General features: G+C 43.6%; 1 protein-coding gene across 3 annotated transcripts in view; it reads left to right on the top strand.

The window, feature by feature from the left end:
- Nucleotides 1-24,022, top strand: part of LOC118556304 (baculoviral IAP repeat-containing protein 6-like) — a 133,629-nt gene that overhangs the window by 19,133 nt on the left and 90,474 nt on the right. For all 3 annotated transcript variants that reach the window (XM_036130659.1, XM_036130660.1, XM_036130661.1), the window contains exons 15-29: nucleotides 1-227; nucleotides 1,447-1,622; nucleotides 1,718-1,814; nucleotides 3,732-3,926; nucleotides 4,036-4,236; nucleotides 5,149-5,428; nucleotides 5,512-5,768; nucleotides 7,588-7,696; nucleotides 8,098-8,337; nucleotides 8,427-9,291; nucleotides 10,211-10,354; nucleotides 11,281-11,410; nucleotides 21,394-21,525; nucleotides 22,717-22,878; nucleotides 22,967-23,140. The exon at nucleotides 1-227 is cut by the window's left edge and continues 345 nt beyond it. In XM_036130659.1, the coding sequence (XP_035986552.1) occupies nucleotides 1-227; nucleotides 1,447-1,622; nucleotides 1,718-1,814; nucleotides 3,732-3,926; nucleotides 4,036-4,236; nucleotides 5,149-5,428; nucleotides 5,512-5,768; nucleotides 7,588-7,696; nucleotides 8,098-8,337; nucleotides 8,427-9,291; nucleotides 10,211-10,354; nucleotides 11,281-11,410; nucleotides 21,394-21,525; nucleotides 22,717-22,878; nucleotides 22,967-23,140 (3,389 nt within the window). The remainder of the gene's footprint in view (nucleotides 228-1,446; nucleotides 1,623-1,717; nucleotides 1,815-3,731; nucleotides 3,927-4,035; nucleotides 4,237-5,148; nucleotides 5,429-5,511; nucleotides 5,769-7,587; nucleotides 7,697-8,097; nucleotides 8,338-8,426; nucleotides 9,292-10,210; nucleotides 10,355-11,280; nucleotides 11,411-21,393; nucleotides 21,526-22,716; nucleotides 22,879-22,966; nucleotides 23,141-24,022) is intronic.

The following is a 24,022-nucleotide window of genomic DNA, read 5'->3' on the forward strand; positions in this document are numbered from 1 at the left end:
AGAGTTCAGTGGACGGGCGGCGCTGGTGGGCAGCGGCGCGGCCGATAGCAGCGTGTCGGACGAGGAGAAGGCCTGTGGCAGCAAAGAAAGTGTGGCAGGCGGAGCGTCATCTAGTCAGGGCCCCCCCGCCGGTGTGGCTGACCTGGTGCTCGCTAATCAGCAGATAATGAGTCAGATCTTGTCAGCGCTGGGCCAGTGCAACAGCAGCGCCATGGCTATGATTATCGGTAAGTCGTCCGCCTGCTTTCAGTCAGCTCAGTTCAGCGCTTTCAGATCCTTCCCGTCAGCGTTTCGCTTTCTGTTCCTTAAAGGAGAAGTCCGCTCTAAATCAGAAGTCAAACTGCTGAAAGTACTTTAAATATAAAATGATTAATAAATCTTCAATAAATGATAAGCTTTTTTTAACTAAGAGTCATTTTCTTATGAAGGTCCTTTTATGGGGGCGGCCATATTGGTGAGGAACAGTACTGCCTCCTCCCAGTTTGTGACGTCAGGTCGCAGTATCAACTGTAGAGCAAGTCCCTATGCCCTATCTGTCCCCTTGTAAATAAATATCGCTTTTTATGGCAAAATATTTTTTTAACCCCTTAAACAAAGATAGACGTGGTATTAAGCATTTCAATTTAAAGTAATACTAATTTAGATTTTAGGGACATAAAAAGACAAATAAGCATTAAAGTACAGTTTATGGGTTGGGTTCTGCAATGTTCTAAAGATGAGTATAAAACTCATCTTTAGAAGCAATCTCTGCTTAAAATGGTGATCTGCACCGCCTGATCTACTTTCAGCAGTCATCAGTTACTGAAACCGTAAACTGCAGAAAATACGGACAGAGCGGCTCTTTCTGAGTTCACTCTGCTGCTGTCAGGATGAGCTGCAGCGTTATGAGGCGGAGGGATATTTCACCGTCACTTAGTTTAGAGCCCAAACAATCAACTTCACTTTCAGAAACAAGCCAAAAAACCCGGCAACCTGCAACTCATGAAAGTTACAAGCGCCTTTAGAAGAAAGAAGACCAAAGTCACATACAATAAGTGGCTTTGCAACAGTGAGCATTCTTTCTTAGTATCCCTCCGCCGCTCTGGTCGGTAAACAAATATTACCGCACATTCTACATTATAAAAAAAAAAAGAGCTTCTACGTCACAGGATGTGATGTCACTGCCATACACGGTGATCCAGACACAATCTATGCTTTTATTTTCTTATTGATTAGCGCTAGATGCATTAAATAACCACAAACGTATTAGTTTTAGGTATAGCTAATGATCCCCTGAGTTTTCCTTGTTGACCGGACTTCCCCTTTAAGATCCAGCGGTATTTTTGGCTCTGCAAGTTTTAAACAGAAACTGAATGAGTTTGGCAGCTTAACACGCTGAGCTGGGTTTTCCACAAACTGGTGATGATGAGGAAAAGCATAGACACAAGTCTTTTGTCTTTTGTCCAGGTGCCAGTGGTCTCCATCTTACCAAACATGAGAACTTCCACGGTGGCCTGGACGCCATCTCAGTGGGGGACGGTCTCTTCACTATCCTCACCACCCTGAGCAAGAGGGCCAGCTCAGTGCAGGTCATGCTGCAGCCCATTCTCACCTACATGGCCTGTGGTTACATGGGCAGACAGGTACAAGCAGGCCGCTCCTCCTTCAGCACTCATTACATGTTAAAGTAACCTTTAAAGACACAAAGTCCCAACACTGGCTTGTTTTTGGATCACAGGGGTCTCTGTCCACCTGCCAGCTGTCTGAGCCGCTCCTCTGGTTTATCTTGCGAGTTTTGGACACCAGTGAAGCTCTGAAGACCTTCCATGACATGGGTATGTGTGCAGTAAATGTAGAGTCATTCCTGGTTAAGATGTTTTTTTTTCCTTCAGACAAAATCTGTCCTGAAAGTGGAGCACCACAGTGCAGAGTTTGTTCAGACATGCTGTGTATGGCCAGATGAATTTCACTCCGCCTAGCTCCACTCACATCCATCTGGGACCTCGCCCATTGAAAGTGATTTCTCCAACCAATTTTATTGTCCAGCCAATCAGGACGCAGGGCTGGAGTTTCATAGATGTGACGTAGTGGAGAAGCGACCGTGACGTGAGACTGTTTTGATTCAGATAACAATGGCGGCTCGCATGGAGGAAGCAAGCGTTAACATTGATGCTGCTATTTGTTCCGTGTTGTCCAATCTACCTAATATTGTTTCATTAAAAGAACATCAGAGAACGCCTCTGAAGGCTTTTGTTGGCTGTTCTGTTTTGTTTTACTGCGTCGCTCTCATCAGCGTCACGGGTTGGCTTCTGTGTGAGTGGTTGAAATAGCACGTCGATAAAGATGACAGACAAGTGGCTTATCCAATCATATGCAAGGATTTTTGATAAGGCCCAGCCTTCAATAAAGGCAATTCCTGTGGAGGTGTTCCAGATGGATGTGAGTGGAGCGACATCCATGTGGCTGTTGTCAGGTTAGGTCTCAACATACACAAAGGTCTTAAAGGTGCAGCTTTGTGTTTAAGGTCTTCAGAGTTGTGAGCAGCCGTATGGATCGTACAGTTGTGCTGCCATCCTCCTCACCTACCTGTTACTGCTTAATCACCTGGCTGACAGGAGACTTTTTGTCCTTTCCTACAAGAGGAGCACATTTCTAATATTTCTCATTCAAAGAACATGTCTGGGTAAAATCATAGTAGCACCAAAATCGCTGACAAGTTAGCACTTTTTGAAAAGCACAGCTAGGTAACTGCTGCTCATGTGTCTCTCCCAAAAGTCTACAATGGTAATGACTTTTTTTTATCACAATACAGACTTGAAATGGCCAGGTGTTTATCCTGTCTTTTAGCTGAAGTGTGTCACAATCAAAATGGCAATAAATGATTGTTTTATTGAGCATTATTATAACTGCAGTTGGAAAACTTCTTCCGTTTCTCTTTTACTATTTTTGGGATTATAAGGCGCACTAAATATTCTTCCCAAGTGTGTAATATCACTCCGCCCCTCCACGTACACAGTTCTCTCCTATTTTGTTTCTGCATTTTATCCCTGCTTGCTTTTATTCTGTTTTTAATCATGTAAAGCACTTTGCATTGTCTCTGTACTGAAATGTGCTATAAAAATGAATTTGCCTTGCCCTCCTGAGAGACAGTTATCGTCTCTGTGAGGAGGACATGTAGCTGGACTACACTGCCCTGTTCCTAACATCAGGCCAAAATAAGCTGAACTTTTATATTGAATTAATTTACTAGGTTTATTGTTGATGGGGCGACGGTGGCACAGAGGTTAGGGAGTTGCGGGTTGCCGGTTCGGTCCCCTGCTCTGACTGTCTCTGTCGTTGTGTCCTTGGGCAAGACATTTTACCCGCAGGTAGTGACACAGTGGAGCGTAATGCTCCAAATGTCCATTGTGTGGAGCGGCTTGTTGCTAACCGAAGTCGTACATTTGAACAGATTTTATGTACCACATAAAGTCAGTCAGTAAGCACAACACTAGTCATATATAAGGTGCACCATGAAACTTTGAGAAAATGTAAGGATACTAAGTGTGCCTTACAGGCACGGTTTAGGCTCAGGTCTAATGGTGATTGTTCAAATGTGCAAAAGTGCCCGTTTCTCCTCACTAGACTGTTTAAATGTGTCTAAAATCAGGGATATGGCAGGCGATCAGCACATGACACATGGCAGATAAAACCCGTCAGCTCATTTTGATGGAGGTCCATAAATGTTAAAAAGCTTTCTTCTCACTCGTCAGGGGGTGTACAGTTAATCTGTAACAACATGGTGACCAGCACCAGAGCCATTGTGAACACAGCACGCAGTATGGTGTCCACCATAATGAAGTTCTTGGACTCGGGTCCTGGAAAAACAGCAGACGGTAACCTCAAGGCCAGAGTGATGACATCAGAGCCGGACAACGCTGAGGGACTGCATAACTTTGCTCCTTTAGGTGCAGTTTTATTCTGTCTCTTAGTTTTTTACATCAGGTAGACAATGTATTTTAGAGCTTGCAGTAGCCTATGCACTACGTTCCTCTACGTTTGCTCATCCATCCTCAGGCACCATCACATCCAGCAGCCCCACAGCGCAGCCAGCGGAGGTTCTCCTACAGGCCACCCCGCCCCACCGCCGGGCCCGCTCTGCTGCCTGGTCCTACATCTTCCTGCCAGAGGAGGCGTGGTGTGACCTCACCATCCACCTTCCTGCTGCCGTGCTGCTCAAAGAGGTTCACATCCAGCCACATCTTGCTTCCCTGGCCAGTGAGTCGTCTGATTTAATAGTGTACAGTATACACCCCCCCCCCCCCCCCCCATATTATTCTTATTACATAAGAATAATATAAGAGAAAGTTAGCATGTACAGCACAGACCAAAAGTTTGGACACACCTTCTCATTCAAAGACTTTTCTTTGTTTTCATGACTATGAGAGTTGTAGATTCACACTGAAGGCATCAAAACTAGGAATTAACACATGTGGAATTATATACTTATATAAATATGTCTTATTTTCTAGGTTCTTAAAGTAGCCACCTTTTGCTTTGATTACTGCTTTGCACACTCTTGGCATTCTCTTGACGAGCTTCTAGAGGTAGTCACCTCTAGAAGCTCTAACTTCAGAATGTCCGCCTGTCAAGAGACACTAGGACTAAGGTTCACCTCCCAGCAGGACAATGACCCGAAGCGTACTGCCAAAACAACACGTGGGTGGTTTTAAGGAAACATTGGAATGTGTTGGGATGGCCTAGTCAAAGTCCAGACCTCAATCCTACTAGGAATCTGTGGTTAGACTTGAAGGTCGCTGTACACAAGTGAAAACCATCCAACATGGAGGAGCTGGAAGAGTTTAGCCTCGAGGAACGGGCAGAAGGAGAGAGACTGATCTGCTGCAAAAGGCTCTACAAAGTACTGATTTTAAGGAGGCCCATGCCATTTTCTACCATGTTTCCCTGTTGTTGGTTTCATAATAGAAAAAAATAGATACATCTCCAAAGTTGTTGGCATGTTCTGTAAATGAAATGGTGCAAACTCCCAATCATTTAAATTCCAGGCTGTGAAGCAACAAAGCATGAAAAATGCCAAGGGGTGAATGCTCTTGTAAGGCACTGCAGTGCCTTGTGTACATAGTCCTGATGACTTCTGTTTCATCTCCTTTTACTCCTTCCTCCAATCAGCCTGCCCATCCTCGGTGTCTGTGGAGATCAGTGCAGACGGGGTCAACATGTTGCCGCTCTCTACGCCAGTCATCACCAGTGGCCTAACGTACATAAAGATCCAGCTGGTGAAGGCAGAGGTAGCCTCAGCCGTTTGCCTGAGGCTCCACCGTCCTCGGGATGCCAGTACCTTGGGCTTGTCTCAGATCAAACTTTTAGGGCTGACTGCGTTTGGCAACACCTCCTCTGCAACAGTCAACAACCCCTTTCTGCCCTCTGAGGACCAAGTCTCAAAAACCAGGTACCCCGTTGTTTTCGGACCAGTCTGTCCGTCCGCCTGGATTCAAAGTAGCAACTGTTGTGATTCCTGTCTGTGTTTCTCAGCATCGGGTGGCTTCGCCTTCTACATCACTGCCTGACGCATGTTGGTGATCTGGAGGCCATGATGGCCAGTGCTGCAGCACCCACAGCCAATCTGCTGCAGACATGTGCTGCACTGCTCATGTCTCCTTACTGCGGCATGCATTCTCCCAACATCGAGGCTGTGCTGGTTAAAATAGGCCTCCAGTCTACAAGAATCGGACTCAAGCTCATTGACATTCTGCTAAGAAACTGTGCCGCCTCTGGCACAGACCCTGCAAGTGAGTCCACACAAATGTTTGAGACGCTCATGGACTGAACCTCTAAAGGCCTAGTCTAAATCCTCCTCTGTGGACGCTGCTGTTTCTACAGCCTTGGCTCTTTTCTTTTAATGCAATATCCGTTCACTCGGCGTCACGTTGCCTCATGATCCTCATACTGTATATTAGGGAGGGCAGTTTTTAGTTTCTCTAGTTTCTTTCCTGATTGAGAATGCTACAATATCATAAATGTACTGACGTAACATGGCGAACACACAGATTAGATCACAATAATTCAGTTCATTTCTGGACGTAACCAGAACGCAGCTGCTTACGTCCAGAAATGACAAACAGTGGATCTTATCGCTAGTAAATGAGCCCAAGATCTTCATCTTCGTCTGTGACCAAAAAATAGGTCCTTTCATTCACGTCTACATTGGGCTGGACGATATAGGGCAGGGGTCGGCAACCTGCGGCTCTCTGATCGCTCTGATGCGGCTCAGCTGTTGAAAACCATTATGTGGCGGAGCTGTGTGCCTCATGCAGGCAGTCGTCAATGCTGGCTGACCAGCACTCCTCACCAGCTGGTGGCAGTAATGCGCTCTGAAAAGATGTTTGCCAACTGCCAAGACACGCTTTGCGCGGACGACCTGCGGAGCGGAGCGCCTGTTTTGCCCTGCCATTCACTATATGCACGCGCTAAAGCAACAACAAGAAAACGCGTGTTAACGTCAAATAAACATGCAAGCATATCGAGTTAGTTTTGTTTTTTTGAATGTTGGCAAGGCGGTAACGTGAGTTTGGTGAGGCGGCCGCCTCGCCAAGATAGCGCTGCGGGAGACACTGGGGTCCATTCTGTCGCAAGAAAATGTGTTATAGTTGTGGTTTAATTTCAAATTTCCAAAGGGTTTTATGGCTCCCAGTGTTTTCTTTACTGTGTGAAACGGGTCCAAATGGCTCTTAGAGTGGTAAAGCTTGCTCACCTCTGATATAGGGGAAACAAAGCATACTGATAAAATCCATAATCAATTATCAACAAATTCAAAACATATATTTTAAGTGCAGCCCTGACTATTTTATGCTGTTGCTTAGCAACCTATTTTTAGATGCAGAACACACAAACGCTGAATTTAAACCATTTATTCAACCAACGTTTTACCAAAACTGCAAGTTTTTAAAAAAGCAAAAAGAAGGCGTGCTTTCTGAACTCTTTGAAAGGGGCGGAGCCTGGTGACGGAGCGTTCCTGGGTCTGCGTTTGTGATTGGTTGGGAGGATGTAATGACTGTAATATTAACCTTCTCCCGTCTGGAGAAGAAAACATACTAGATGAATGGGATTCAGTGGCATTCATCACTCTATGCGACCTGCTTTTAACCACCGTGTGACGTTTCTTTGGTCTCATTGCAGTGTGTGGTCGTTCCAAATAGTGCTCTGTAGACCCAGAAGCCTGGTTCTCACCAACGGTTGCATATTATTCAACGCTTCTGGGAACTTCTTAATTAGTTTCATCTTTTCCAAGTCTTCTTACCTATGACACAAACATATGAGACCCAAAGAAGTGTTTGTTTTTCCCGTTGCTTGTTGTATACAGCTGTAGCCTAAGGGTGGACTGAAGCGTTTCCCCGCATCATCCTGGTTCTTGGACTCCACTACAAACACAACATAACACAAACATAACTTTTACTTTTTAAAATCAGCAACCTGACACCAACCGGAAAGACAGCCCGGTACTCTCTAGTTATCAAAATGGCCTTTTTTCCAAACCAAGTTTTTTTCCAACAGTGTTTTTCCTCTCCTTTAGTAATGTGAGCCAGCGCCGTGTTTGTTTCTCTCTGCTAGATTTGAACAGTCCCCTGCTGTTTGGACGCCTGAACGGCCTTTCTTCTGACTCCACTATCGACATCCTGTACCAGCTGGGAACCACCCAGGACTCTGGAACCAAAGACAGGTACAAAGAGCATGTGGTGTGTAGCAGGACTCTTGCTGTCCTGTCACTTTCTCTGGTAGCGTTATCCCTGAGTAGTCGTGGCCTTCATCTGACCTGCTTAATCCACAGACTTGAAATGATACTAAAACCTAAAGCTGGCCTCGGCCTCGTGTGGAGGCTGCTGTGAGGGAACACACTGATGGGCGAATCAGAATCAGACATACTTTAATAAGCCCAGAGGGAAATGACTTTTGTTACACGCTCCAGATATTTAGATATACAAACATTTTTATAGATATGTTTACAACACTCCACACAAAATAATATAAATTTCTACTTATATAACTCTATATATGCGTGTATATAAATACATATGTATAACTATGTAATAACTGTCACGAGTTCTTTTTCCTCTCTTCCAGGATCCAGGCTCTCCTCCACTGGGTGTATGACTCTTCTAGAGTAGCGGCCCATAAAATGAGCCCCCCAACAGGATACTCTACTGTTGGCCCCTCCTCTGCCTCCTCCTCCTCCTCCAGAGAATACGGTCTCCTCATGCCATCTCCTTCTCACCTTCACTGCGTGGCAGCAGTCCTGTGGCACAGCTTTGAGCTGCCGGTTGACTATGATCTTCCTGGACTGCTCAACAGGGAGCTCTTCGAGTCAGTTGTGCTCTTGTGACAGCTAGATTACGTCCTGTACCTAAGATGATGTCATCACGGCTGACGTTACTCTCCCTTCTTTCCTTCAGGCTCTTGTACAACTGGTCCATGTCGCTGCCATGCAACATGGTGCTGAAGAAGGCTGTGGACAGCCTGCTCTGCTCCATGTGTCACATCCACCCCAGCTACTTCACTCTTCTCATGTCCTGGATGAAGATCGTCTCAGTGCCCACAGCCAGTCACTCTCAGGCCCAGCAGCGGCGCCTGGCCATGACGGACGATGGAAAAAAGCAGCACGACGCCCATGCTAACGCCACAGGGCTAACGGACGACTCTAAGCACGCCAGACCTCCGGTTAACTTGTCGGAGTCGCAGTTAACCACCCTGGCAGCGGCCTCGCAGTCTCCAGGGGCAATAGAGCAGCTGCTGGACTCTGGCCTTCCCTCTCTGCTGGTGCGCAGCCTGGTGCAGTTCTGTGTCGGGCTCCTGGTCAGCGCCGACCTCCCGTTGCCTGCCGCCCAGGCTGAGAGGCGCCACCACCACCACCACCACCATTACCACTCGCCCAGCGCGTCCCACAGCAGGCCAGCCCTGGCCGCAGAGCTGGCTGCTCCGGTGCTGCGCTTCCTTACAGAAGTGGGCAACAGTCATGCTATGAAAGACTGGCTGGGAGGACCGGAGGTGTACCCTCTGTGGACGGCACTGCTCTTTCTGCTGTGCCACTCCAGTGCCAGCGCTGGCTCCGGTGCCAGCTGTCAACCGCTGAGCAGCGCGGCCGCGGCCGCAGCCGCAGCGGCAGCCGCTCCGCACCCAGGGCCTCACTCCTCTCAGCTCTCGTCCGCTCAAGCAGGAGGTCTCACCACACAGCAGAGAACGGCTCTAGAAAATGCAACCGTAGCCTTTTTCCTCCAGTGCATCTCCTGTCACCCTAACAACCAGCGGCTCATGGCACAGGTCTGTGTTGTTGCCGCACTTTGTCTTGTTCTCTTTACAAAACCTTGGGGTTCAAGCTAGCAATTGTTTCTTTTTTAATAATGCCATCTCAGAATATCTGTATTTGTAGTTTCTACACGTATTGGTTTGTACATGTTGATGTCCAGTGCGCAGGATGGAAATCACAGATGTTTGAATTTAAGAAATCTCAAAGCTCTGATGTTCATGATTGTGAGTAACGCGGCATATTTGTAGTTATGCCCTGTTGGGATGGATTCTGGTTGACGTATCATTGCTGCAGTTTAAAATAGATTTATGAACATAACTAGTGTTGCGCCGATGGCATTTTTTGGTGCCGATACCCGATACCTGGCTGTGCAGTATTGGCCCATACCGATACCATCTGTTTGAAATTGATGTGTGTGTGTGTATATTTGAAGAACTGCATACTACTGAGGGTAGTAGAACTTTTTATTGCCTACCTGGAATGGGTGACAATAGCTGAATAAACGTTTGGCTCTCAAAGGCCAAAATAGTGCAACTTTCATGAACTTGTATAAAATGTATAATAGTAGTCAGGAGGTAGAAGGCTGCGTTCAAGTGACATCCAAACATCAACATGGTATGGGTGCCTATTTGTCCCATCTCGCTGATACCAATAGCACCATTTTAGTGCTGGATGGGAGCCCCGTCCCATACTGGTACCGCTATCGGTGCAACACTACACACATGACTTGCATCACAGAGCACACTCTATAATCTTCTGATAAATATACCTTATAGCTTAAAGTTTATGGATCAGGAGGGGGGAGGGCACATGGAGTGGAACAGAAAAACCAGGACCAGGTCCCATAACCATGAGAATGCACTTGACCCTCAGATGACTGATGAATGGCAAGGTTTCCTCAGTGTGTTCTGAGTGCTTGTTTGCTGGCTGCAGGTCCTGTGTGAGCTCTTCCAGTCTGCCCCTCAACGAGGCAACGTTCCCATCTCTAGAAACATCTCGGGCTTCATCCGAAGACTTTTCCTGCAGCTCATGCTGGAGGATGAGAAAGTCACAGTCTTCCTCCAGTCTCCCTGCCCGGTTAGTAACCTGTTGCTGCTCTCCAGTCATCCTTCATGTTGATTCAATTCTGTGTCTTGCATTCAGTCAGAGTAGCTTGTATTCCCAGCTAGCTTCCTGCAACAGCTACTTCCTTCATTCAGAGTTTAACTTTACCTTGTCCGTTGTTCTGATTGCCAAACGTGGCATCGTCTTTCAAATCTAGTCATTGATGTGTTCAGCTAGAGGCACAAGGGGGCAGAATTGCCACGTGAATCAGTCATCATGTCTGCCATTGCAATTTCTTTTCACAGTGCCCCCTTCAGACGGAGATGTGCTAACGCTCCATATTTAACTCCAGCTATAGACAAGCATTTTGACATCATGTTCTTTTATTTCAAAGTTTTTTCACTTCAATTTATGGGCATGCACATTGGGTGTACTTATGGGTTTTCCTCCATAGATAAATCCTAACTAAGCAGTATAAACAATCAGATGAATGCTTCATCTAGTCTCTATAGCTGCTGCTGGGAAACCACAATATAAGCCATGATGGTGTGTTTCAGCCTTTCTTATAAAGGAAACTGTCTAAATCGCTTCATGCTTGCTCAGTATGAGGGATTGCTGCAAAGCCATCAACAATGCAGACGACTTTCCCTGTAGCTCTACACTTCTCCAGGAGTGAATGCTGCTTGTCGGGACTTTGAAGCAATCAACTGGTTCCCTTATATAGGAACAATTTTGACCAATCTGTATAATCTGACTGATTTTGACTTTGTAAAGTGCCTTGAGATGACATGTTTCATGAATTGGCGCTATATAAATAAAATTGAATTGAACAATTAAGCAGTTTAGCATTTGGCTTCAGGTTGGCACTGTATCTGGGGCCAGTAGGATTTAGTAATGCTAACACTGGGCCACTTGTCATATTTTTAAAACATCCCATAATGTGTCCTTCTGTTCCACAGTTATATAAAGGTCGCATCAATGCTACCAGCCACATGATCCAACATCCCATGTATGGAGCAGGCCACAAGTACCGCACCCTCCATCTGCCAATCTCTACTACGTTAGCTGAGGTCCTCGACCGTGTGTCTGGTATGTGTCCCTAAAGCTATTATTACCTTCCTACAACTGTATTCTACTATGTGAAACAGATTTATGTCCACAAAATAAGATGATCAGCTTTTGGAAAAAAAATCCAAGGGGTTTGTTTTACATGCCACACCTGGTCCCGGATAGTACAAATATTTTCCTCTTCAGGTACTTTTAGAACAGAAGAACTGATGCTATCGTACTACGCTGTTCTTGGGGGGGGGGGGGTCAGACTACTTCCAATGTTTAAAGTTTACAGCTTAGTGTGCTGTTTAGTCTGCCGGTATAATTGTAAGTCTTAAAGGAGAAGTCCGGTCAAAATCAGAATTAAAATTGCTGAAAGTACTTTAAATATAAAATTATTACATACTCTTCAATAAATGATGAGCTTTTTAACTAAGAGTCATTTTCTTATGAAGGTCCTTTTATGGGGGCGGCCATCTTGGTGAGGAACAGTACTGCCTCCTCCCAGTTTGTGACGTCAGGTCGCAGTATCAACTGTAGAACAAGTCCCTATGCCCTATCTGTCCCCTTGTAAATAAATATCGCTTTTTATGGCAAAATATTTTTTTAACCCCTTAAACAAAGATAGACGTGGTATTAAGCATTTCAATTTAAAGTAATACTAATTTAGATTTTAGGGACATAAAAAGACAACAAATAAGCATTAAAGTACAGTTTATGGGTTGGGTTCTGCAATGTTCTAAAGATGAGTATAAAACTCATCTTTAGAAGCAATCTCTGCTTAAAATGGTGATCTGCACCGCCTAATCTACTTTCAGGAGTCATCAGTTACTGAAACCGTAAACTGCAGAAAATACGGACAGAGCGGCTCTTTCTGAGTTCACTCTGCTGCTGTCAGGATGAGCTGCAGCGTTATGAGGCGGAGGGATATTTCACCGTCACTTAGTTTAGAGCCCAAACAATCAACTTCACTTTCAGAAACAAGCCAAAAAACCCGGCAACCTGCAACTCATGAAAGTTACAAGCGCCTTTAGAAGAAAGAAGACCAAAGTCACATACAATAAGTGGCTTTGCAACCGTGAGCATTCTTTCTTAGTATCCCTCCGCCGCTCTGGTCGGTAAACAAATATTACCGCACATTCTACATTATAAAAAAGGAAATCCTCACTCTCATGTCATGTTCAAAACAATCTTCTTGTAAATGTTGGCTGCATATGACAAAGTTTCTCTCTGGCCAGAAGTTGGATGGCAAATCCTCCCTCTTCAAGTTGCCAATCCAAGACCAACCCGTGTTGGATGATGAATCGGAAATCCTGAATTTTACCCAATGCATTGGAGCATCCAGCTGCCATGCACGTGGCCATTGTTGCTTCAACAATAGCTGTGGTGAATTTCAACAGTGAAGTCCTCTGGAAATGTGCAATAATTGTTTCTGATGGCAGCTGTGTAGAACGGCTCCTGTTGAGTTTGCTTGTAAAGCGCGGAGAACTGCCCTCGGCTCTCCATGCTTCTACGTCACAGGATGTGAAGTCACTGCCATACACAGTGATCCAGACACAATCTATGCTTTTATTTTCTTATTGATTAGCGTTAGATGCATTAAATAACCACAAACGTATTAGTTTTAGGTATAGCTAATGATCCCCTGAGTTTTCCTTGTTGACCGGACTTCCCCTTTTAAAGGTAATGGGCTACGATCTTTAATGCCAGTGTGCGTGCTCGTTCCTCGCTAGTTTCCTCTTGCTGCACACTTTTAGTGTTTGCATATCCAGTCAGCTTCGGTTTCAGCCGTTCATTGTAGCTTCGCTGCGCTCACCAGATACTTTGAACATGGCTGAGAGTCACAAGAAGCAAACAAGTTTATGAGCCGAGGAAAGAATTAAGACCAGACGTGCGGTTATTAAAAGAGGGACTTAAGCATTCCTTAACTACATTTCTGGAAAAGCACCTGACTTGTTTGGAATTCATCAGCTGATCCCATCCCATTTCCCTTTTTAGTGAGAGTTAAAATGTCCCTCAGAAGATCTGCATGCAGTTCCTGCTCGTCAGTGACGATGCTCATTTACATCTAGATGGTACAAAACCAGGAATATTTATACTTTACATCTGATTGAGGTCGCTACCATTATTTTTTTGAGGCGTATTGTATAAGGCTAAATGAGGTTATATTTCTTTGTACAGGTTTAACTCATAACACCTCAAACTCAGGAGAAAACATCAGGTTCAGTGCTGCTTGAGTTAAACAATTCCATTCAATTTTATTTATATAGCGCCAATTCATGAAACATGTCATCTCGAGGCACTTTACAAAGTCAAAATCAATCATATTATACAGATTGGTGAAAAATTTCCTATATAAGGAAACCAGTTGATTGCATCAAAGTCCCGACAAGCAGCATTCACTCCTGGAGAAGCGTAGAGCCACAGGGAGAGTCGTCTGCATTGTACATGGCTTTGCTGCAATCCCTCATACTGAGCAAGCATGAAGCGACAGTGGACAAACAGATCTGAACTGAGGTATATTCCAGTGTATTTAGGTGTGCTTTAGGACTTTGCAGTAGTAGAAGTTTGCGTTGCTGCCGCACATTTTCATGGCAGGTCAAACATTTGCGTGGATTACCACATTCTTTCATGTTCTTTTGCCTTCCTTTTGGTACATTGCCAAGATGTGTGCCGCAAGTTTCTGTGCATACGCACGCTTAGTACATCAAGTCCCAGGTCAGACTTTTTAAAAGCGGTGTTGAACGCTCACATTTAACACATGTTTTTGTTAGTCAGCTGCGATAGTACTGCACAGGGACAATGAGATATTTGACCTCTTTAACATACCATGCCATACCACCTTTATTTATAAAACACTTTAAAATAACCTAGCTCAACAAATACTGAACATACCCAATGGAAAATAACAATAAAATGAAAATATTTAAAGAGATTTAAAAGCATATAAGAGAACTTTAAAATGGATCCTAAAACATACAGGCAACCAGTGAAGAGAAGTCAGAATGAAGGTGACGTGTTCAGAATTGCTTGTTACCAGGGACGTGCAGAGACCGTTGAAGGGGCAGGTGCTCAAATTTAAAAGAGGGCACATGGGGCACGGATTTAAAACACGATACAGAAACATACCTTGCTATACATCCGGCTGAAATGTACCAACCCATACTATAAAGAATGTAACATGGAATCAAGGGCGTAGGTTTGATTTGAACTTTGATTTGAACTTTAACCCTAGGGACACTTCATTGCTCTGACATCATTGGTCCTACGCAGTATGCATGCTCCTATTTCTTTATGCTTGACTTGAGCGTCAGGGCGCGTTTCTTCTGTCTAAAGAGAAAAGCAGTATTTCTTACTACATTTATACAAATTTTATAAGCACGACACACACTAGATGCTTTTTGTTAATCTGGTGGCCTAGTGGTTAGAGCATTGATCTTGGGTCCCAGAGGTTCTGAGTTCAACTCCCACAGACTACCATCCTGGGTCCCTGAGCAAGACACTTAACCCTGATTGCTCCCCTGGCGCCGCACAGTGGCAGCCCACTGCTCACCAAGGGGATGTGTTAAGATGCAGAAGTGAATTTATCCATTGTGAGATCAATAAAGTTCTATTATTATTATAAATTATAAAGCAGCGCCCGATCTGATGAACGTTGAATTGAGACTTTTTTCCCACTTTGAAAAAGTTTGCATTTGAACTTACCAGCAACAGAGACCTATCAATTTTTACCATCTGCAACATTCCAAACACATTTCTTACATCATATATCTGAAGAGTAGATAACAGCTTCTCCTTACCTACATCTTCTCAGACAATTAAATTATTTCCCTAACAATAGTGAGTTGTCGATGTTTAAATGTGCAGTAAATCTTAATACATAAGGAGCATGGAGGACCCAATACTGTACTTTGAGTAAGATTGGTGGCACCAAAACTGAATTGTTACATCAGTGGTTGTCCATTTCATCACTCAAATGAGAACCACATACTATTGGTATATACTAGTAAGACTAATAAAGAACAGCAGATAAAACTTTAAGATACGTTAAGGCCTATATTAAATAAATTTTACGACCATATCAACAGATTAAATACTTTTGACTTTTTTGGTGTACCAAATTACCCTCGTAATGAAGTAATATTTTATGGATTAAGTCCCTGATGATAAGAATGTCTAGCTCCGCCCCTGGTTTGCACTAATTTACTAATAGACAGTGTGGAAATCTTTGTACAATAAAAGCAATGTAAATAGTGTTCCTCGGTTGTATTTGTCGTAATTCTAATTCTAGAAGTAGAAATAGTGAAATAAATAGCACTATCATTTTGTGAAATCCTAATTACGCTATTATAAATAAGTAAAAGTCTAAACAAAATATAGCAGTTGTTTAGGCAGCATATAGTGTTGTTGTGTTGTATATCATATAAAAGAAATATCACCTGCTATTTATACCTGAACTGCATCAGAGGGTCAACAAAAAAATTAAACAATAATAGCAACGAAATATTGGTAAAAGGGAAACCCTCACCTTTTCTTTTTCAGGCAGCTGTGGCTAAGAATCAGAATTTTTAATAGTCTACAGTCTTTGCTTTTCCATCTTTCCAGCCGGCTTCAGAACTCCAGCCTGGCACAAAATATTTAGTTTTATAAAACAGATTAGGTTTCTGTTGATAAATGCATTATACTAGATGCTATTTTGAGATGCTAACGTTGGTTACTTACATTTCTCAAGTTCCATAAATCAAAACTCTCTCGCCTGCTTCTTTACAGAACTGCACTCAGCAGCTTTCACCTATTTTACTGCAGATAATTTGTTTCTTAACTGGGACTAGTTCCGTAGCCTAGTATTAATTGTGGTAACCACAGTATTCCTGTATGATAACTGTAAAACTGAAATCTCCTCTCCAAGCAAGCACGCACAAGGACAGACTAGAAAACAGCCAATCAGAAAGAGGGAAGGCGGGATTTAAAGCAGTATAACCAATGACAGTGGAGTTAAACAGCACAGAGCACATTCAAGTGTGCTGCAGATTTAAAGGGGCAGGACCACTGAGCTATATTATACACTGGAGTGCTGATTTTGCCGAAAAACTGAAGTCACTGGCCGCCATCTTGCTACTCCCTACTCTCACAGAATCCCATAGAATTTGGTTGCAACAACAAGCAGTTTTCTGACTGTGTGAAAATATTTCACAGGTAATTCTACAGTCAGTGGATGTACTAACACTATTAACTACTAGGAAATTAGGTGCTGAAATATTTTACATGTTATTCATATTAAATATATGTATATATAAGTATGTGTATATGTATACACATATGTAAATATATGTTTTTGTACATTGTTATTTATATATTTATAAATGTTAAACATATATATTTAAATGAATAAAATGCAAAATATTTCAGCACATGACTTTCTCAGTACTTGATAGATTTAGAACATAACATAAAAGTATATGGCATTTGACATTTTAAAAGTCTTAAGCCCCCCCTGAACATGAGAAAATCCTCGTTATTCGATGCTGTAGCGCACATATTCCCTAGTTACTGGGGGGAAATAGGGAGTACCAATATGGCGGCTGGTGGCTTCAAAGCGACTCGTTCAAACAGACGGTGATTAGCACTCCAGTGTATAATATAGCTCAGTGGGCAGGACAGACTGGCCAGCGTGAGGCAGCGGAGCTGGGAGCTGCGAGAGGAAAAGTAGGGCAGAGTGAGGGTACGTTATGTGGATCATGTAACCAGCCACGGTAGATCTAAATTATTATTCTTTTGGACATGCACCATGCACACACACACCAACAAACACGCACAAAAAAAAAAAAAAAAAAAAAAAAAAAAAAAAAAAAAAAAAACCCAACAAAAGGGCACTTTGGGCACCAAGGGGCAAAGGGGCAGGTGCTCAAGCCCCCCCCGCCCCCCCCTCTGCACGTCCCTGCTTGTTACAGTTAAAGGCATGCTGTAGGGTTTTTTGTACAACCTGCAGGCATCTACTGGAACCCCAAGATTGAGCTAGCTGCAGTAATTCACCTTAGATGTAACAACTGCATGAATCACAGTTTCAAAAAGCTGGCTTGATGTTGGCCTCAAATGAATAAAGCTAGATTTTACACCCACCCTTACCTGGCTTTCAAGTTTAAGATCTGCATCCATCTTAACTTCCAGATTTATGACGATCAGCCTACCATTTGGTGCCAGAGAACCAAGATCTATGACTGTGTCAAAAGTAGCTGTTAAATCTACATGCACAGTGATAACACGGTCCCCTGAGTCAGTTGCTAAAAGGACATCGTTAAAACTCTTAAACGCTGTAAAGCTTTAAAACCAGGTTGAAAAAACTCTAAAATACCTTGCTCTTCTAAAAATGCCATAAATTGCTTGTGAACTACCCTTTCAAGATTTTTTTGAGAGAAAAGGCAGTATGGATAAAGGTTATCGGGATGGAGAGCAGTTTCTTCACTGTTAAGGAGGTGAATTACTGCACAAATAAGATTTATAGGAACAACATCAGAGGACAAGCTATTATTTATAATTGAATGCACAACTGGTGCAATAATGAGGAAAACCTCTTTAATATTTGACCTCAACTGTTCAGCTCATAGCAAGGCTTGTATAGGAACTGTTTGGATGAGGGACATAGGGCATGGCTGTGTTTATGTACAATCCTGCACAAGGAGGACTTTGCCATGCCAAAGAGGTAACCCAGCATGTGGTAATCTGCCCCTGTTGCAATGCCATAGAATGGATAGCAAGTAGTGTCCTGCCTTAGGAGTCGAGAGCGGAGGTGCTGGCATATATAATAAGTTGCCCTTGGCATCCTAAAGTTCTGAATGAACTGTCTCTGTGAAGTTAACATCCCTCAATTGGCAGCCAACACTGCTTAAAATGCCAGAATTCAGAGTTCACTCCTTTTTATTTGTGCGTTTCCCCCTCAGCCCGTGCTGACGCAATACATAGCTTTGGTAGGACACTGAATACCAGAACACCGATTCCTTCCATGTTTCCTTGACCAAGGTGTGTTGGGAAAGAATGTTGTTCTTTTGCACATGTGGGTCAGTTTCACAGTGGAATCAGATATAGGCAGCGTTTTAAAAGTAATGTGAACAACCTCACACAAAACAAAATCTGACTTAAGAAAAAGTCAGCTGAAGTGCCTCTTTTAGCTTCTCAGGGAGTGTTTGGACATTCATGCAAATGCACAGTAATTGACATTGTTCTGTAAACTGACTGATATCTGCCTTTTTTAACTTGGACATTTAAATCTGATCAAGTGCGACAGACTATTTACTCGGTTTTAGCTTCTCAGGAGGTGTCAGTGCATTCAACTTGAACATTGTGTCTTGATTTGTGTCTGTGTGTTATGTCTGGATTCTGACTTGGTGTCTGACCAAAATCTCATTATGGTTACACAATGACAGTAAAGAGTCTTAATAATGTCGGATGGATTAACAGAATTGTGACCCAAAAAAACATTCAACTTTCTAGTCCTGTTCCATTCTTTGTCCTTTGGATATTTTGAACAAGAGAAAAAGGAGATTTAATTAAACACTTAAGGTTTATCTGCTGAGAATGATTTGGGTGATGTGGCAGGAGAAGCCATGTTGAATGGCCAGACCCAATGATGTTATGCATATTAGAAAAACAATAGTTCTAGCACAGTCTTACATTAATCCTGCAGTGATGGAACCCAGATGTTTGACTGTGGTAACACTTGGCAGCAGTCTTCATAAGGATTAACAGAAAATCCAAGTTTAAAACACTGACAAATGGTAGGACACAATGTGTTCTTGACTTTAGTTGCTTGTTGAAATTCGGCAGAACCTCCTGAACAAAATGTTTTTTACAAGGTTCCATTCACATCCAATAAAAAGCCAGAGTAGTCTCAGAAGGTTTCTCAATACAGCTTTGATGGTGTGTTAGTGAACATGCTGTCTTCAAATCAGTGGTCTTGGCATATCTAAAGAAAGTTGAGCAATTGGACTGGCTGATTGTTTGCCGCAATGCTCATCCAGGTACCTGAGATGGCAACGTGAACCCAGAGCATCACATTTATACTTTCAGTCTAATCTTTCTGGTACTTTGGATAAAACTCCATTTATTGTAATGTTTTCAGATTATCAATTTAAGCTGCTCCCCTGAGAAGCGGTGCAAAAGGAAGACTCTGCCTTGATATTTTTTGCTTGTTACTCATCCTGAACAACAAAGCTATAAGAAAAGGCCATGAAACCAGAACTAGCACACCGAATCCAGCAAACAATTAAAAACTTTAACAAGAGCAGTTAAGCTAGCCCGGTAAAACCTAAAGACAGAGCGGACCTAACTAGCAGTGGCTTGACAGCCCAAATCTTGGAAAGGGTGGGAGGTGAAGAGCATAGGAACTAAGTGACTGTAATACATGTATTTAAGTGAAGGTGGGGCTATCCACATTTGCCAAAAGCCATGGATTATATGCGTGTTCAGTCATGCCACAGGAAGCATATTTATCCTTCCATACGTTAAGTTGTAGTGAATCGACTAAAAGGGAACATTCAGGGCCTCAACTCTGAACATTCAGATCTTTAAAAACAAAACCTAATAAACTGCCTTATGTCACATTTAACCTCTTTGTTACCCTGTGGCGACAGTGACGCAGTAGTTAGGAAGTTCATCCTGCAACTGGCGGGTTGCAGGTTCGATTCCCCTCTCGTTGCCCTTGGGCAAGACACCTCACCCAAATTGCCTGCTGGCGGTGGTGCCAATGTATGGCAGCGTCGCTTTGACGGTCTGCCCCAGGGCAGCTGTGGCTACTAGCATAGCTCACCACCGTCAGGGTGTGAATGACTTACTGACTGTAGCGTGAAGTGCTTTGGGATCGTCTGACTTGCTATACAAGTACAAGACATTTACCATTTAAGAAGTCCAGCTTTCATTTTTTAACCAAACTGTTTCCTTGACAATGGCGTACCGCGCACGTGACGTCACCATCTCATGAGCAACGCCCCTTGCAGCTAAGGTTGGGCAAACAGTGTGAGAGCGCACGTAGCAACCAGCCATTACACATGCAACAGATACGATATGACCGACTTTTCAGCTGTTAAACTATCGTAAGAGGATGTCCAGGCGCCCGGTTTACTGGTAGAACTGTGGAACAACATACCAGCGTTCAGCTCAAACGATGGCTTGAGTGTCGAGGTCTTAAAAAGACTGGAAAACGGGCCGAGTTGATAGGAAGGTAAGTCGTTGTTTTTCTCCTGCTCGGCGTTCATGGCGTCATCGGCCGTTTTTTTCTGTTTGTAGTCACCGTCCAGGAATCGGTATAAATTTTCCGGCCCGCCGAACAATTTAGTCCGGCCCGGTGGCCAAATGCATTATCATTATCCAACGGCTGTATCTGCTCGCTGCATCGACCGGTCTGCACCAGATTTGTTGTGAGTCATGGGGGAACGCTGCCGAACGCGTTTGTGGGAATCGCCCCGTGGACGAGCGAGGAAAATGTGTGACAGCATCTACGGTGGGGGGCGGCCGGCGGTGCGCAAACCCCGCCAGCTGGCCGGCACCGCGGCGGTGGCCAATAGGCCGGAGCGGCACTTGGCTGCGAGGGCCGATCGACGCCGCTTGCGGCTTTGACATCCTTCATATGCGGCCTATCAGCGTACCTCGAGTCGCTGTTGGACGTTCCATAACAACAATGTTTAAAAACCATGGTTAGGAGACGTCTTAGACTTGGAAAAAGCAGTAGTTTTACCGAGTAAAACCAGGGTAACTACAGCGAAAGAGTGGAGGAAAACGCATGTTTGCCCTACCTGTACCACGTGATATGACGTCACGTTCTAAAAATAGCTCGCTCGCGGTACGCCATCGCTCTAGCCAGTCAGCGATGGATCATAACGCTGGACCTCCTGTAGCCACCGTGGTCTCTTCTACTGTAATGACGCTGTGGACGGAAATATGAACTTTTGGCTTTTAGTAAGCCGTGTGTTTGATTCTTTGCTCACCTCTTGAGACCTGTCGTTTTTTCTCTTTTCTTTCAATAAATGCAGACACCCCCAGTATAACAGCAAAACTGATCAGTGAGCAGAAGGAGGATAAGGAGAAGAAGAATCACGAGGAGAAGGAGAAAATGAAGGCAGACAATGGCTTCCAGGACAACTACAGTGTTGTTGTGGCCTCAGGTACTTCGATGCATTCCTTAAATGTGACAGACTAGAACTACAGACACACAGATGGCAAGCAAAAGCCACAGAGAATATTTCTACGGTGTCCTGCATTAAAACTGCCCTCCACTGACACATTGTTTTTTGCAGGCTGGTGTGCCATGACTTTAAAGTTACCTTTTTTGGAAATCTATATTTACCAGTTACATTTAAAGCTAGTCAATCATCATGATGGCATCACATGCAGTGTTGCTAACAGCAGATGGTGCAACGTAAGCGCTTGCTTGAGAATTTTCTGCCTGCAGCCGTTAGCACCTACAACAACTCTTAGAAGACACCTGCATAATGACAGATTTTCCATGGGCTTGAGATCAGGGCTTTGTGATGGTTACTCCAAAACATTGAATTTGAGATCCTATAGCCATTTTCTCATTGGTTTTGCAATATCATTAGGTTCATTAGCTTTTGGGTTTAGCCTTGCCTTCCTGGTCAGTTTTTGAGATGTTGCTTCAAAATGTCCACATGATGTTCTTTCCTTGTGAAGTGGACCTGTCAACACTCCCCCAGAACCTGATGATGACTCCACACGTCAGATAGTGTTCCCAACGTCGCACTCTTTCCTTCAAATAACAGTAACAATGGTCATTGTCGTCCAACACTTAGGGCTATAGCTTTAGCAGCTTCATTCTCAGCATTCCTGTTGTGTCTCACTATAGGGAACACGTCCTGTGTGACGTCATCAGAAGCTTAAATGTCATTACGCCAGCTCTGAATGGCCGGCGTTTGTCCGTGCCCCGGACCCAATACATTGGGCTGACATACTGTCAGTCATTCAAAAACCTCTTCTTACTTCTCTCACCTTTCCTACAACTGTACCACTGGGCACTTAACTAAACTTTCCACTGCCTGGGTGCACATCTAGGTCACCGGGTGCTTGTTCCCAGCAGTACGGTTGTCCACTAGCTTGCAAAGAGTAGCAATACTTTGTCTGGACAGACAGGAGGACTCGATTGTCTTCGTTAGCTGCTGATCTAAGAACTGGGGTTCTCAGATTAGCAAGCAACTAAAGGGCTAGTTTAAGCTGCTTGCTCTATGAATTTCAATATTTCTGATTCTATTTTTTCATTGGAAGCAGATATCCATCTTATGTTTTTGTCACTCAGACAGAGTGTAATTCAATGCATCCATGTTGTCCATCTCCACCTTTAGGTTTAAAATCTCAGTCCAAACGAGCTCTTTTGACCCCTCCTCGACCTCCGTCAAGAAGGGGTCGCATCATGAGTGACAAGCTGACTGCTTCATCTGGTGTGGACCCTTCGGCCAAAACCATCAGTGTGCCTGTCTTCCATCTTTACCACAAGCTTCTTCCAGGTGCTACAAACACTCAAAGGTTTGACTGAAAGCACTCGGAGAGCTAGTATCTGAATGAAGATTTGCTTTGGTCTCCCTTTCTTTCCAGGTCAGCCGCTCCCACCTGAGATGACCCTGGCTCAGCTACTGACTCTCCTGTATGACCGCAAGCTGCCGCAGGGCTACCAGTCAATAAACCTGACGGTCAAGCTGGGATCCAAGGTCATATCTGACCCTGGGCTTTCAAAGACAGATTCTTTCAAGAGGCTGCGCACTGAGAAAGGTACTAAAGAATGCACTTTACCTCTGGTCTAATGTACAATTCATCCAATATCATACACTCCAAGTTTAGTTGAGATCAGTTTATTTTTAAAAGTGGGACAATACTTGGTAATAAAGATGAACATGTTAATATATTCTAATACAATCAAGTGTCTAATCTTCATCTCAAGTCTCTTGGCAGGTTAATGACAATGAGCAATAACAAGGAATTCTAGCTTCTTGAACCTGTTTTCTCTACTCATCACTGATTTGTGGACCAGATCATGCCCAATATTGACCATTCCTTCTGGCTTTTTTCTTTCTTACTTTGAGTAGTATTGATTGCTTAATAGATATGTCACTTTTTTATCTAATAATATTAAGTTAGAGTCTAGATTCTTGCTGAAATAGTTATGTTGCAGTAAGAATTTCCACCAAAGGGTATTTCTTCCACACTGTTCCATACAAAATTAATTCACACTAATTGCCTTTGGCACTGCTAGAAAGTTAGATTTTGAATCCTTGCATTTGTACTGTCTTCAAGTGTTTTTTTAATAAAAGGATATTCAGTCAGGACAGATTTTATCAGGGCTAAAACCGCTGGCATCCAGTAGAGATGTGGTGACCCCACATGTAGTTGTATTTAGATGTGTTTTTGCAGACTTGTGGCAATACAAGGTCAGATTTATCCTTAATATCAATGTTTTGACAAGATCAGCAGCAGGGTATTTGCTGCCATGCTCTTCCCTACATATAGACTTTTAAGAACATACTCAGCACAATCAGCACTGTTGATTTTTGCTTCTAAATATTCTCGGCCTTGAACTTATTTTATTGCACAAGCTTATTTATTGGTTTGGTAAGAATAACAAAAACAAACTTATACTGCATCTGTGAACAAAAC

This window comes from Fundulus heteroclitus, unplaced genomic scaffold (genome assembly GCF_011125445.2).
Source record: "Fundulus heteroclitus isolate FHET01 unplaced genomic scaffold, MU-UCD_Fhet_4.1 scaffold_37, whole genome shotgun sequence".
In the NCBI taxonomy this organism is placed as follows: domain Eukaryota; kingdom Metazoa; phylum Chordata; class Actinopteri; order Cyprinodontiformes; family Fundulidae; genus Fundulus; species Fundulus heteroclitus.